General features: G+C 39.6%; 1 protein-coding gene across 1 annotated transcript in view; it reads left to right on the forward strand.

The window, feature by feature from the left end:
• The first annotated feature begins 456 nt into the window (after positions 1-456).
• Positions 457-15,825, forward strand: part of sntg1 (syntrophin, gamma 1) — a 28,145-nt gene continuing 12,776 nt past the window's right edge. Inside the window, exons 1-9 of the mRNA XM_079347455.1 lie at positions 457-1,020; positions 9,035-9,291; positions 9,923-9,972; positions 12,466-12,600; positions 13,833-13,889; positions 14,084-14,141; positions 14,218-14,261; positions 15,278-15,319; positions 15,654-15,756. Of these exons, the coding sequence (XP_079203581.1) occupies positions 9,946-9,972; positions 12,466-12,600; positions 13,833-13,889; positions 14,084-14,141; positions 14,218-14,261; positions 15,278-15,319; positions 15,654-15,756 (466 nt within the window). The 5' untranslated portion in view covers positions 457-1,020; positions 9,035-9,291; positions 9,923-9,945. The remainder of the gene's footprint in view (positions 1,021-9,034; positions 9,292-9,922; positions 9,973-12,465; positions 12,601-13,832; positions 13,890-14,083; positions 14,142-14,217; positions 14,262-15,277; positions 15,320-15,653; positions 15,757-15,825) is intronic.

Genomic DNA, 15,825 nt, shown 5'->3' on the forward strand with positions numbered 1-15,825 from the left:
GGGGAAACAGCGGGAGTCTTCAGCTGGCATGATGACAGCATGGAAAATGAGGTGCACCTGGTCAGCATCGCGCAGCTGCTACTCACGCGAGGGCCTCGGGGAAGGAGTCTACCGAGACTGAACTCATACAGCATGTGTGAAGAGATGCAAGTGTGTTCATTCATTCATTGACAACACCAACTGAGTCATGACGGTCTGACTGAGACTATCCACCCATGCTTTTATTGTGTAGCCTATCTATCTATAGATGTGCCATGTTGGTGAGGAAAGTTGTAACACACATACATATACAGTGATGCGAAAATAAATATGGAACAAATCCTACATTGTATCTCAATGTGATGCAGATCTCAAACCTTAAATCTATTAATATTTGCACGCACGCGCACACACACATACACACGTAAACGCACACACACCCGCAGTGCACGAAAACATAAGAGCTTGGGGGGGTTGAATCGCTTTGTGAGATCTTCAAACGTCTTTAGCAGTGCTGTGATGTTGAAAACACGAACAAACGTCCCCTGTAACAGTCACAAAAGTAGAATCATGTAATATTTATGGAAGTGGAGTTGTGTGGCTGCTTTAGGTATTCCTACTGTATAAAACGAAGTGGATTGACGCGCGCGCTAAAGCAGCCTGCATGTGATTTCCAGCCTCAGTCATCTTGGCAGCACGATGCGAGGCAGAGCCCGACTCGGAGATATGAAACTGGACCCTCTGCCAGAGATGTCGACGGAGAGGTATCCCTGAAACCGCCCGCTTTTTTTCCAGGAAATATGTACAAATGTGGTTTTGTATGCGAGTGCGTGCTGTTTTTTTTTTTTGGTGTAATTTCTTGCATAAAGTGATAGTGGACCAGGATGCCGTGTGGGCGATGCTGCCACAAGGGATACATTGTGATTTCGCAGGGATGTTTTAGCAACCATTGCATAAATTAGAATAAGACGAGCCATCACAGAAGGGATTTGAGTCTAAAGGGATCTAATAAGACTTCACCACCTGTTACCAAAAGATCAGGTAAGCCACACAGACCTTTTATTACCTCTTTACATTTACACCACCTCATAATACGGAGCATGGCGAACGCAGGTAGTTCATAATTACGCCAAACAGCCATTAAACGTAACATTAATCCTGTTACAATGTACTTTTTAGAGATCCAGTTGCTTTAATGTTGTGCATGCACCCAAATTAAAGCCCCTATGTATATGATCCTATGAATGATAAAGCGCCACATGTTCTTATATACATAATGGTGTTCTGCACACAGTTCACTTCTGATGGACCGCATTACAAAAAAGGGTTTCATTATGGTCTGATTTGCAAGGAATATGTGGCAGAGAGCTTCACATTGCCTCAGTGCAGGTACACGAGCTGCACCCGCATTTCCTCCAGCCAGTGCAGAGGCAGCAGACCTCTTTTTATCCACAGTGCTGCTATTCAGCTGCGTTAAAGTACTCTCTCCCCCTCTACATATACCATGCCATTAATCCTCAGGATATACTTTAATAAAAAAAATAGGCTATTTTCACATCTCAATATACCAGTGTCTTCTTCAAGAAAGCTTCCTGGAAACGTCCAACTAAGATTCACCACAGGAATGTTTCAGCTCAGCCCTCTGATGCTGCTTGCCCTGTCAGTGTTTTATTAGCCTGGCACAAAGCTCCTGATTCCTCCTGTGTGTCACTAAATTTACACAGCTTCTTTAACTACAAACTGCTGCAGCCCTCATGCTCTGCAAAGTGACATACAATCAGAGAGGTTAGTACCCATGAATCCCACTGAAGTACACAGCAGTGATTTCTGGTTTTTGTCAATGTTTGAAACATTGTCAGGCTCACACACGCATGCTTAAATGAGCTGAGAGGAGCCAAGGCGAGCTGAGCCAGTCCAGTCCTTTGGTCAGAGGTCAGGAGCAATCTGTTTGATGTAGTGGAGGTCTCAGTTCCTACACAGGGGAAGACGCTGACATGTCGTTGACGATTTTATGCCCAGGCACACGCCCCCCCCCCCCCCCCCCCCATTTCAGCTTATGTCCTAAATCAAAGGGCAGTTTTTGGCCGAGTGACAGAGGTGGACGGGTAAGAAAATCCGGCGAGAGTAAAATGGTGTTAGGCCCGTCTGGTCAATATGTCAGAGAGAGAGAGAGAGAGGGGCAACTTGTTTGAATCCTCCATTCTGCATCAGCCTTTGACAGGAAAAGAGAATGTCACAAAGTTTTGCCCTATGTAATCCTGATCGGAAACATCGATCACGATCCAGAATAGGACATACGAGTTCCTCCTCACTTTGTCCCGTTTTTCTTTCAATCAATAACCTGCTTTTTCTCCTGCAACTCAATCCCATTGGGTCGTGTAACAATCTGAACTAGCTAAACGTCTTGAAAACGCACAAGTGGGACAGCTTGTCTTAAGGCATTACTAGAAGCAGTGAATGTACACATTGGCATTAATTATTTATGTAACATATTCAAAGTGTTATACTCCCCCAGCAGCCTGCATGCAGTGACTCTACATGTAATAGTTGTTGTGAATATTCAAGGGTTACACTTTCGCTGCACTCTGTGAAGCATCAGTTCCTCTTTTTGAATGCAGTGTGGCTTTATTCAGTGACCTATTTTGACCGTTAAGAAAGGAGTGCTGTCCTGGAAATAAGAAACACGACAAGGAGCCAGACATTAACGGAGAAGTAGCAACAGGAGTTTACCGATTTTTGAGCATCCAAATCAGAGAGTTTGGTATCTTGAAGCGGCGAAAGGTAGATTTCCCAGCAGAGGTTGTTAAAGGGCAGCTGAATTGGAGAGCATATACAATTTGTCACCATAAGGCCGGACATCTTCATTACAATCCAGCCCTACAGCTCAGCGACAGAGAGAGAAATGCATCACGCCCGCTCTGTCTTGTGGGGCTTTTATAGCAACTGTTTGGTCGACCATCCATACAAACAGCTCCAGATGTTGAAACCGCAGAGGAAAACAGGCCATATGCTTTTATTGTGGTGTGATGTATTGCACCAGCAACACCGATAAAATAAACTGCCTCAGAGTATAGAGAAGGAATATTAGAAGTCTGTGCCACAAAGACACTGTCATGCAACCAGAAAAGCATTAGTGTGGTTTAGTAGAGACCGATGGTTAATGAAGCGAGTGCACACCGAACTCTCGTGGTGGGGAAGACAGAAGACACAACTCATTTATATGCGCCTCATCTACCAGCCCATCTGATTTAGAGGTTCAGGACTGCAACACAGGCTATGCACTGAGAGCTACACTAAGTAAGGAGATCAGGGGTTAGATCATATATAATGATGCATGATAATAGAATGCTGCTTTCCATACTAGTGATACAACCCCTACAGATAACGTGTTTAAGAAGTCTTTCGTCTTTACTTTACAATGTGTAAGTACTGCACAGGCTGGACAATTTTAGGTCACATTTGATTAATGTGGTGACTCTGCTTATTTTTTAAGCACGGCTGCTTTGACAGCCACAGCACAGCAGCAGCTCAGCCTTGATGGAAAGAAGTCTTGTTCACTGTAAATTGCATGATTCTGCTTCCCTGGTACATTTACAATTCGTTCAACCTGTTTTTAGTTAAATAGCCCAGAGCAGCAATTAAAAAAAACAAAAAAAACAACACTTAACGATTTTTGCTTATGAAGGCAGAATAGACTGGAAGGACATCACTGTTTGTGTTTACTTACATAGTTGGGTAATTGTCCTTAACTGAAGTCTTTTTAAAGCATTTATTTAAGTGGAAAACAATTAGTCAATTGACAGAAACATAATTGCTGTGTATGATGATAATTGATTAGTCGTCAGGTAATTTAAGCCAAGCATTCAAGCGTTAAATAATGGCTTTTCACATTTAAATACAACATGTCTATTTGTTTTGAACCTGAGTTCCACCAAAAAGTGGATTTTTTAAAGACATAACTTCAGGCATTTTTCTTGCATTCCTTAGTCATCACAGCATAGTGAATAAGGATAGACTCATTACTTGTAGCTCTGCATGTATGTAGTCATATTCTGCATGCAGTTTCAAATGATTGGGCTATATTCTGCAGCTGGAAATGACTCAAAAGGAATCATGCAAATCTTCCAGGAAAGAGCTTCAACAAACATTGATCTAAACATCTTGATTTATCTCCCTAAAAATAGTAATTGGCGACATGTCACACATTTTGAATTCATAAATAATTTGGCAGAGCGTTTGAGAAATAGTTCTATATTTCCCTACTTTATATTTAGCAAGTGAGCAGATGTGTCCCTCGACTGTGCAGCGTCATTTAAATGTAGCCTTGCCTTCAGCAATATGCTGAGCTTTCTAATCCTTTCATGTACTCGACACACAGCGTGGTGCCATTTCCAGGCCTCCGAGCCATCCCCTGCAAGGCCTTAAATACAAAAATGTCTATATGCATGTGTATTTAGACATAAATAAAATAAAGAGAATGAATTATATTAATCAATTACGAGAGTGCATTGCATTATTCAGTGTGATATAAAGACTGAGTGCTCATCTGTTGAGCCTAATTAGGAGCCTCATGTAAGATATCATGCTTCACTAGCCCAATCCATTTGTCCACAGGCGTTGCATCATCATATCATATGCTAAAGCACAAAAAAAGATTACAGTGTCATTATGGAGCCTATCATAGCAACAATGCTGCAGGATCCCTTTCTCCCAGCCACAGTTTATTTTTCTGTGTATGTCTATTTCTGCTTCCTGATATCACACCATGTAACACGCAACCAGTTTGTGAAATGAATCCTGCTGATTTAAGTTGGCACCTATCAGATATCTGGTGGCTCCCTGATGCCAAAAACATAGATCATTGTCAGGAAGGTCAAGAGCTCAGTCTATAAATGTGTCCATCACTAATTTACTCCTGTGCCTATCAGTCATGTGCATCTGGCATTCAGAGCTCCGCTGGCTCTATCTCGCGCTCAGGTATTGACTTAAAAGGTAATGATAGACTTTTTCGTGACAAATGCTTCAAAAGGAATTGAAAACACGATGCGATACTGTTTCCGCCTTGCCTCAGTGATCCTTCTTAAACACAACAAGAAAGACGAGGAGGAGCAGCACCTCCAGCTACACACAAACAGGTCGTGTTCATCGCAAGATGTTCTATGTAGAAACAAAACTGTTCAAGCAGCTGCATCATGGCAACAGACTGAAGGCAGAGTTTATTAATGTGTCAGGGATTGTCAGGTGAGAATGAACCAGCACATCACACACATTTAAACACCTTTCAAACCATTCACACCTGAAATGATTTTTTTTGTACAGACTTGAATTTATAAGAATCAAAAGGGAAAGATTTATTGATTCAAAATCTTGGTTACTCTATGGACACTTCAGTGTCATTCTAAACAGACACAAAACATTGAGTCCCCCCCCCCTTTTTAAAGTTTGAGGTTCAGTTACCTCAATAAATGTTCAAAAACACTGTAATAGTGGATTTTTCACAACATGTCCCTTTTAAAAAGTGTCTTTTAAGCATCACTCTTAAAAGACCTTAGTGATCGGGTAAGTCTCAATACATTGACTAAAGACCGCACTTGACCACTTGTATGCACAATAAGAACTTGTTCAATAATATGATTAACTATCTTTGTGCACTTTGATCGCTGTATTTCTCTACACAAAATTTGCATTCCAGGAATGCTGGTAGCATAGTGGTTAACCACTTCTTCTTTCAGCTTTTTCCTATTATTCTTAGCTGCTATACACTGACAGTAATCCTCAGCAGTCCAGCACCAAGCAGGGTTTTGTTAAAAAAAAAAAAAGTGAAAACATGAAGTAAAAGACATTTAAGGAATTTCACCAAAAAGTATACATAAACTACATCATGTATCTTTGAAACCAAAAAAGTTCAACAAAGTTCACCAGAATTAGACACATTAAAAGGTTCTTATATCTCAAAATGTCCCACAGTTCTCTCTTTCGCAGGTTAATGTCTCTAGATGAAAATGGTATATATGATCAAGTACACTGTTAGTATTATTATAAGGAAGTTGTGAATTGCTGGAAGCGTGCAACCGGAAAAAAAAAGTGTCCAAACATGAACAGTGCCAATCCTGTAAAACCAGCCAGTGTAGTGCTACTGATGCCGAGCACCTCGCTTTAGGGATACCATAATATTTAAGCAACATAATATCCACTATCATCACTCTGCAAATTAAAAAAAAAAAAGCTGCACTCTCAGGCACCATATGTTCCAGGTCGCAGAACAAGTGCACATGCAGTAAGTGAAGCTGATATCAATTTTCAGGGAGTAAAACTATATTTGCTGGAGTGCTCTGCAGCCAGCTGCTGCACCTGCACGCACAAACGGCTATCCATCATCCTGTATGGGGCCCCAGCTGTCCTCAGCTTTAAGAGATGGAGATGTCACTTTACAATCTCCACATCATCCAGCCAATCTAACTCTGCTCCTCTCTCTCTGTTCTCTCTGCCATTGTGTCAAAGACAAGAGCTTTATTTGAAAAACACTGCTCGGCAAATTGGTGGGACCTGAAATATCTGATGGTCGTAAAAGAAAGGTATGCTGAGTCGGCTTAAATGCCACAAAAGGTTCTGCTTATTTAATCTTTTTGAGGAAAAAAACGGGATGTGCATGTGTCTGAAAGGATGTACAGGAGGGCATCTATTAGTGCTCGTCTCTGAGCTGCAGAAGCATCTTTTTTAGATTCTGACCACATGGAGAAATTAGTTTTTAAAGCAGCTCCACAGATGATGTCAGGAGTTCCCTCTTAGATACTGTATAAGAGAGCTGGCTCGTCTCTAACATAGACAGCTTCTCGTGAAGCGTGTAGGAGGCAGGTTGAAGACATAAACTGAGATATTGTATTTCAGATTGATTTTCTAAAGTCAAGGAAATTTACACACGTCAGTGAAAGAAATATATTTGAAAAACAATACCACCCTGGATTAGCAATACATCAGAGACTGATTTAATGATATGAATGAAAATACAGTATGACCGTGCATCATCTGTTTTTACTGTACATCTAAATACATAATTTATTCACTAAATAATAAAACGACAATTCCATTTACAATGTTTGGCTTAAGTGCCAGTTAATGATCTTTTCCTCATTTTGGAAAATGAAAAAAACATGTTGATTTGTTTGTTTTGTCTGCCACAAACGATAAATCAAGGCCAATGAGCAGTAGTCAGAGAGTTGGTCACGAGTGTAATATGACATTCCTCACTACATTGCTACTCATATTAAATGTACTTAAGTTAATGCAGTACATCTAAGCTCACCTATATGGATGAGTTGACGTGAAAAAGGTTAACAGCACCTTCCCCACAGTAGAAGTGCCTTATTATCTGCAGGTGCAACTCCACTGGTTGTGAAAAGTACTCAGAAAGTCTCAGAGAAAACGACTTAACCTCCCAAAACATTTTAATGATAAGCAAAGAATCTCACATATCTCTACATAAGTAAATTATTGTTTCATTTAGATTAATCTAGATGATAAAATAGGGAATTCTTTTGTGCCTAGCTAGCTTGTAATCGATCAGTTGCTATAAAAAGAGAGAAGATCGGAGCGCTTTATATTCCCTTTCATTAAAATATGGTGAAATGTGCTAATTGTTAGGAAGTAGTCCACAATTCAATGAGTGGCATAAAAATGGCGTTGCAAAGTATTTTTTATGCAGACTGTGACTTGTACCTCATACTTCTTTTGAATTCTAAGCAGGCCTATGTGTACCATGTTTTTTAACATGTCCGATCCACATTAAGATCTTCACTTAAATTAAGTGAAACTCAGTTGACAGTATGGTAAATTATTTACCAATCCTGTTTAATCTGACAGATATTCAAGACAACCCCAAAAAAGCAAATAAAAGCCACTACATTCTGTGTAGAAAGTGCAAAAAGTTTCACTTTAAAAGATACAAAACCACCTCTTTAAAACCCCCAACTTAAAAACAAGGGCGTCTGGGGCTAATAGAAGTTTGGGGGTTCAAACCCCATCCTGCTGCTGTCACATGTCCAATGTGTCCTTGGGTAAGATACTTAACCCCAAGTTTCTTATGCTGCTTCAAGGGTAGCGTAAAAATGTGTATGAATGGTATTAGTTTGTGCTGATGGACACTTTATAAACAGGTGTGTAATGTGTATGGGTAGGCGAGACCTGCGGTGTAAAAGCGCTTTGTGTTGATGATTTGAAAAGCGCTACTGTATACAAGCTCAAGTCCATTTACAGTTACCAATTTGAAGTCGCACATCAAAGAACAAACTTTTGTTGTGTTCAGGATATCTTTCTTTAAAGAAAAGCAAAGCTAACTATTTCATCTCATACAACCCCACAGACTTCTCCAGCTCTTCCATTGACTGTTTAACAAAAACAATAAATCATCGTCTCTCTTCCATCTCAGCGCTCAAACAAATTTGCACGTTTCACAATAGCTGCTCTTACTGCATAATCAGGAGACGATGATTTATGACTGAAACGTAACTTGGAATGCAGATACCATACATTTCTTTTCAACCCACAGAACAATGATCACAGTGGCAACGCTGCGTCTCAACAAAAAAGTGGCACAAAGCCAACAATGCATACTAACGAGGAGGGTTTCTCGAGGATTTGCTATTGGAACTTAATAAATCGTTTGAAAATCGTTTGTACAAAGATTCAAGAAAATGGAAGAATATGAGTTAATTGCATTTTGGCATTGATGCAAATGAAGCTACAGGTTTTTTTTTTTTTTTTAACAAGTGATGTCTTTTTAGAGGATCCTTCATCACAGACTTAGGAGTGATACTCAGTGTTTGCTTTTGAATAGATTGTGTTTATTTAGGAAATAAAAGCTTCCGATTCATATTCCCACATAAATGCAGACGATGTTTTGCTCTTATCTTTGTCGCTGCCAACTTAGAATGACATCTTTTTAGTCATTGTCAGAAGCTTTTAATCAACAATATCCAGCTCTGTCAATGAATCGAAGCTATCAGCTGTATGTACATTGATTTTTTTATCCGTGAACCACATCTTTCTGTTCCTGCAGCACGCAGACATCACCTGAAGTGAGCAGCCTCCCTACTCGGTAGCCTCATTCTGCTGTTCAGCGTCACCTCCTCCGGGAATAATCGTGAAACACCTACAACCAGCCAAGAGAGGTGACAGCATTTGCTCTCCCACCACCCCCAGTCTGACAGCCATGATTCGGGGAGGCCTTCTTCTACGACTGCTTGGATCAGGGGTCAAGTCACTGCTCGATGGCTAGATCTCACCGTACAAAGAGCTGGGGGCCTTTCTACTGAAGTAAGTCCCTCTGCAGCTCTGGTTCTGTTATTCAAGTATGCACCGTTTCTGTGATGCTCTCGTTTGTCGAGTCAAGTGGCAGTCATGTCTGATTAAAACTGAGTGGAACTGGTTTATGTAAATGAAGCTCTACTTGTTTGTCTACCTGCATTAAAGTCACATGATTTTAAAGCATGTGGAAGTCAATGGTAGTGTAAAATATACCACTCAGGTTGTGTTGTGGCATTTTCTCCTGCTGGGTTTCTTCCTGACAAGACATCAGATATGGTAACCGAGTCCATTCCTGGGAGCCCTGGATTGGATTTTGAAACATTTATTAGGATACCTGGGCTCTCACCTCTGCTAATGAATTATTCATTAAAGCTTAATGGTCTCTGGTTTTCTCCCCAGATTGCTCAGCGGGGATTTTTTTTTCACCATGCACAGTTGGGTTTAGATGAGGCACATTTCAATGAAAAATCTATTTCTCTCTATTGTCTATAACAGAAAAGGACAAACTATAATGGAAATATGTTTCCTGCTAACAATGCTATAGTGTGAGTCTGCTGTGCATGTTTTTGCTGCAGCGAGTCAGTCACATCATTAAGCGACGTTTTTCCTCCACAGTCTAACTGGCTGTTCTCTGTTGCAGTATCCCTCACTGCGTAGTAGCACATGGATTTCAAGACTTCAAATGAAGAGGTTGGTAGGATTCAATCAATGCAACGTTTTGACAGTGAATTGATTTTTATTGTGGAAACACCCTATGCATTTCTGAGCTCCTGAAAGCATGCAGCTAGAACAGCAGCACAAAGCACATCAATCTGCAGCCTCAGTGCCCCCCGCTCCCCCCCCCCCCCCCCCCCCACACACACACAAGCATATACCTTTCATGTTTGTGTAAACTGCAGCACATGAAACAATCCAAGGAAAAAAAAAACTTTCTGCCTCTGCTAAGCCCCTCCCACACTATAATGCACCGACCACGCATGCCAACTGTTGTCACTAAAAACCGTATCAATAAGCTGGATATGTTGAACTCAAAGGACTGACTTATTGACAGCCAGTGAATATACATCAAAATACAAGTTAGAAAGTAGCAGCATATGTGGAGCACAGCTGTGGCGCGCACCCCACCACTGAAGCGAGGAGAGAGCGAGACGAAGGCACATTTAGCCAGTTATGTGCAAGCTAATCCTGATTGGTTGTTACATTCAGACAAGATGATTTTGTTAAACTAAATTCATGCTCACAGACACAGATCAGACACACAGCCGTTTAAAGGTTCAATTAAAAAATATATTTCTTGCAAAGATCAGCATTTTTAATTTTAACCTAACAATCCTATGAATATTGTTTTATACTGTGGCTTTAAAATGACTTGTAGAATCCACTTTATGATCCTAACCTGTGTCATGTACTCAATACAACATGAAGATGGTGATGATGGATCTCCAGATAGAAACATAGAGACTGGAGTATGTAGATAAAGGATATGAATCGTCCGCAGGTTAGATCACATCCTGGGGACATAAAAAAAACTTCCCCTAATGCTACAATATTTGGTCTTTTTCTTTCTGTTGCCCCTTAACGTGCAGGTGCTGAAGTCATCAACAGAGAAAAGTGATCAGGAATTCCTTTTCATAATTAAAAGTAGCCTAATACTACTACCTTATAAATCATCAGATACTGTATGTTGTCTCTCTTCCATGGAAGCACATTAGCAGCTTTTACCACTAAATGTGTGAACCTGGCCTTTGTATTTTGTGTTATACGCTCAAAGCTAAATTTTGTGGTACCTCCCACCACTACTTCAAAGTTAACCCGAAGTCCTCAGCATGAGCTCAATAACTGTGCTTCTGTCCAATATTGGGCAGAAGTGGACTAAACCATTATCACTTTTTTTACGGGGGAATACAAGAAATAATCAACACAATTTAGTTCACGGTGAGAGTATACTTTTAATGCTTAAAACATAGAGTGCATTTTCATTTTAGAAGTTTTACATTTTCTTTATTAGTTTGAGGGCCCTCTTAATGTTGGGCTCCTTGTTCTTAGTTTCACTCCTCCCATTACTATAACACTGTTGGGTTAGAAAGAGATGTCCTTGTTGCATATCTGCTCTGATCATGATTTCAGATAATAATAGAGTGCTGATTGCAAGGGGGAGTAATAGAGAAACAGAATGAGACAGAAGGCTAATTATGTACAATGTGAGCACTACAACATGCCAAACAATACCCAACCGAGTGAGACACTGTGTGACCCATCTACGCACACTTCAGGCCCAACTGCCCTCATTCTGCTCGGCTAATGACTCTCACACACACACACACATTACTTCAAATAATGTGAATTAATATGTCGCCCATTTCATTTTTCATGCTGCAGCTGCCGGCAGGGGAACGCTTCTCCACGTTCCTCATTATGTGTGAAAGATAATATGCTCCACACTGACTTTGGTTCAAGTTTGACCTGCAGTTTAGAAACCCCTCTAAGAGCATCAACAGTGCTCGGCGAGCGTGTTAACTGTCAGGCAATGTATCTCCCGTGACGAAGATGCTGACATCAACGTCTGTTTTCTATTAGCAGTCTTGTCAGGTGAAGGTGGTTCTTTTATTTAGACCTTTTTAAGTCAAGGACAAGACAGGCATCGCAATTAGCCAGGAAGGAGGAGGGATACGCGGAATGCAAATTTATGCGGATTAGCATGTTTTAAACGGATCATTGGAAGCAGACGCAGTCCTCACAGCCGCTTGTGGAAATTTCAAATGTGGAGGGCGAGTTGGTTCCAGACTCTTAATTTCACAGGTTCCTAATTGTCATCATCACCATCAGCAGCAGAGAGAGAGTAAATGAGATGCTATCATGAATGGTGTTTTATCTCCTGGCATTGATGTAAACAAAGTATCTAGCAAGCATGTAAAAATCCTCACTGCACATAAACGCTGCTCTTCAAACTATTAATCAAAATGTTCTATTTATATTTGTGTGTGTATTAAATCCTGCTCCAACATTAGCATCAACAGTGAAATAAGATTAGGAAAAAAAAAGATTTTGACAAGGCTAAAGCTCTGAATCATAATTTCTATGTTCTATTCTGCATTGAGTAGTCTCAATAACTTTCAATTTCATGGCCAGTTAATTTAGTCATGGAGGCATGATGAATGATTTTATATTTCTGACTGTTCGCAGACAAAGACTGGGATTTATTTGATGCAGGAAGGTAATGAAGAGCCATTCAATATTCGACTACACTTGGCCAAAGATATTCTGACAATTCAAGAACAAGACGTCATCTGCGTGTCAGGAGAGCCTTTTTATTCAAGTGTAAGTAACACAGTCCCTTTACTCGATAATGACACTGCACTCGAAAATCTCCTGTGTTAATTTAAGGAACGTGAACTCCACAATAAATTAAGGTTACAGTGCTAAGATACAGAGAACACTCAGTCTTATAATCTGCACCTCATAAATCAAATGAAGCTGTGAAAAAGTATTTCACCGTCCGTTTTTACAGTTTTTCACTTTTTCTCATGAATACTCTTCACTGAGGCCAAGTCCCATAACCAAACAGGCATTATTATAAGGATAACATTTTGCAGGTGAACTTTTAAGAGACAAATACAAATCAGAATCAGAAATACTTTATTAGTCCCAGGGGGAAATTCAGTTGTTACCGTTGCTCAAAAACACAGAACAGAAGTAAAGAAATAATTTAAACTGTAAAAGAAAATGGAACAGAGATACTAAAATAAGCAATAATATAGCAATAAGTAAGGTCCTTTACCTGCTTTTTGTAAACATAACGATGAGCAGGGTCTTGTTACCTGCTCTTTTGTTAATGTTAACAGACAAAGAGTAAGGTCCTTTACCTGAGTCTCGAGATAACACCTGTTATGAATTCATGCTATACAAATAAAGATTGAAAAAAGCAACATAAAGATAATAACAGAGAGGATGACGGGGAAGAGTGAATGCTAATTCAACTTCAGCATGTCAGAAAGTCCTTGTGCAGACTAGTTTGCCTCAGTTATCTATCTATCTATCTATCTATCTATCTATCTATCTATCTATCTATCTATCTATCTATCTATCTATCTATCTATCTATCTATCTATCTATCTATCTATCTATCTATCTATCTATCTATCTATCTATCTATCTATCTATCTATCTATCTATCTATCTATTTATCTATCTATCTATCTATCTATCTATCTATCAATACATTTGAATCAAATTTACTTTAGCTATGTTCTTACAACATAAGCCATGCAAATTGTTCTCCAAGGGCTGAACATATGGCATCAACATATCTATTTAAGTCCTCGACACACATTAAAAAAATGTGCATTCAAAGTTTTCTCTTAAATATATCCACCCCCCCCCCCACACACACACACACACACACACATACACACACACACACACACTCCTCAGATTCTTCTTAGTTCTGAACAAAAGCAACCCCTCTCTTTGTTTCCTTGTGAATCAAGAGCTCCCTCATGTTCCTCATCAGTCTGAACTCGTTTCTTGTTTTTCAACTGAATCTTTTGCAGGAGAGGACTGTAACGATCAGGAGGCAGACTATTGGAGGGTTCGGCCTGAGCATCAAGGTAATTTAGATCCCCGCTGATTAGACTGCTCCTCCCAAATACTTTAAATTAACTGAAAAATTGATCGTTTCCCTCCAGAAACAGTGTTAGCTGTGGGACTTACAGAAAATTCTGTGTCTTTTTGAGTGCCGTTTGATTCACTCTGTGTTTGTGATACATTTCCTTATTCAACTGAACTTGATTTATCTCCTCAGGGTGGAGCTGAGCATAAAATCCCTGTTGTGATTTCAAAAATATCAAAGGAACAAAAAGGTAGTTATTTCTGGTAAAGATGTACATCTCATTCTATTTTACTCTTCAAGTAACTGCAGTGATGTTGTGTTTGCAGCTGAACTCTCCGGGCTTCTTTTCATTGGAGACGGCATCCTTCAGGTGAAATGCAAAAAAAAATATACCTTTCATGTTTGTGTAAACTGCAGCACATGAAACAATCCAAGGAAAAAAAAAACTTTCTGCCTCTGCTAAGCCCCTCCCACACTATAATGCACCGACCACGCATGCCAACTGTTGTCACTAAAAACCGTATCAATAAGCTGGATATGTTGAACTCAAAGGACTGACTTATTGACAGCCAGTGAATATACATCAAAATACAAGTTAGAAAGTAGCAGCATATGTGGAGCACAGCTGTGGCGCGCACCCCACCACTGAAGCGAGGAGAGAGCGAGACGAAGGCACATTTAGCCAGTTATGTGCAAGCTAATCCTGATTGGTTGTTACATTCAGACAAGATGATTTTGTTAAACTAAATTCATGCTCACAGACACAGATCAGACACACAGCCGTTTAAAGGTTCAATTAAAAAATATATTTCTTGCAAAGATCAGCATTTTTAATTTTAACCTAACAATCCTATGAATATTGTTTTATACTGTGGCTTTAAAATGACTTGTAGAATCCACTTTATGATCCTGCAAATGCAAAAATGCAAAAAAAAAAAATGCAAAAAAAAAAAAAAATGCAAAAAAAAAAAAAAAAAAAGAATCACATTGAGTCTGTTTACATACCTTATCCTTCTGCAAAAGAACCTGCAATGTATCTTTAATAATTCATGTTACATGTCCACAAAACTGCAAAAAAGTAAGCAACCCCTGTGTATGAATGCTACATCTGGGGTTCTTTATTTGCTTGAGTACTGATGGAAAAAAGAAGTCTTCCCAATCTCATTTCTCTCAGCTCATATGATGCAGAGGCAACATTTACAAGCCAGCCAAAGGCACTCTGTATTCATGGCAACTGTGGATGAGATTTGCTTGTTTACAGACTTCAGCACAGATGCCGTAACAGTTATTGTTGCTTGCCTCATTAATCATGTTGAAGATAGAGCTGGAGTAATATGATAGCAGCGGTGTTGTTTAGACTAACCCTTTTACTGCTGTTGTTTCTAGATAAATGGAATAAACGTTAGAAGTTATCGCCACGAGGAAGTGGTAAGCTGTCAGCTCATATCTCATCTTTTTTCATACACTGTAACAGCACTCTCAGCAGCTTATCTTGTCTCATTTTATGATTTCTATCTTTTTGACATGATGTTTCTTTCTCATCCTTCTTTTTTTTTAATGTAGTTGCAAAAATAAGCATGAAAGCAGGATAACTTCTGTGTCAGTGGAAATGTATCATGCTCTTCTTTTTTTATTGTTACTTAGACATTTGCACTCCCTGTTTTATCACAGCAAGCTATCTGCTAAAAAAATGATAATAATAATAATAAAAAAAGTTTACAGCTCCTTCTAAAGAAAAGTTTTCTGCATTTTGACCTCACAGGTCCAGGTTTTAAGAAATGCAGGTGAAGAGGTGACTCTTACTGTCTCTTTCCTGAAGAAGACTCCAGCCTTTCTGAAACTGCCCCTGTGTGAGGACTGCACTTGTAAGAAAACTCTTAAATTCAAGTATATACCGACCACAACAGCAGGGCAAAGTAATTAAGTGAGAGTAT

Source organism: Symphodus melops (genome assembly GCF_947650265.1).
Source record: "Symphodus melops genome assembly, chromosome: 7".
Lineage (NCBI taxonomy): Eukaryota > Metazoa > Chordata > Actinopteri > Labriformes > Labridae > Symphodus > Symphodus melops.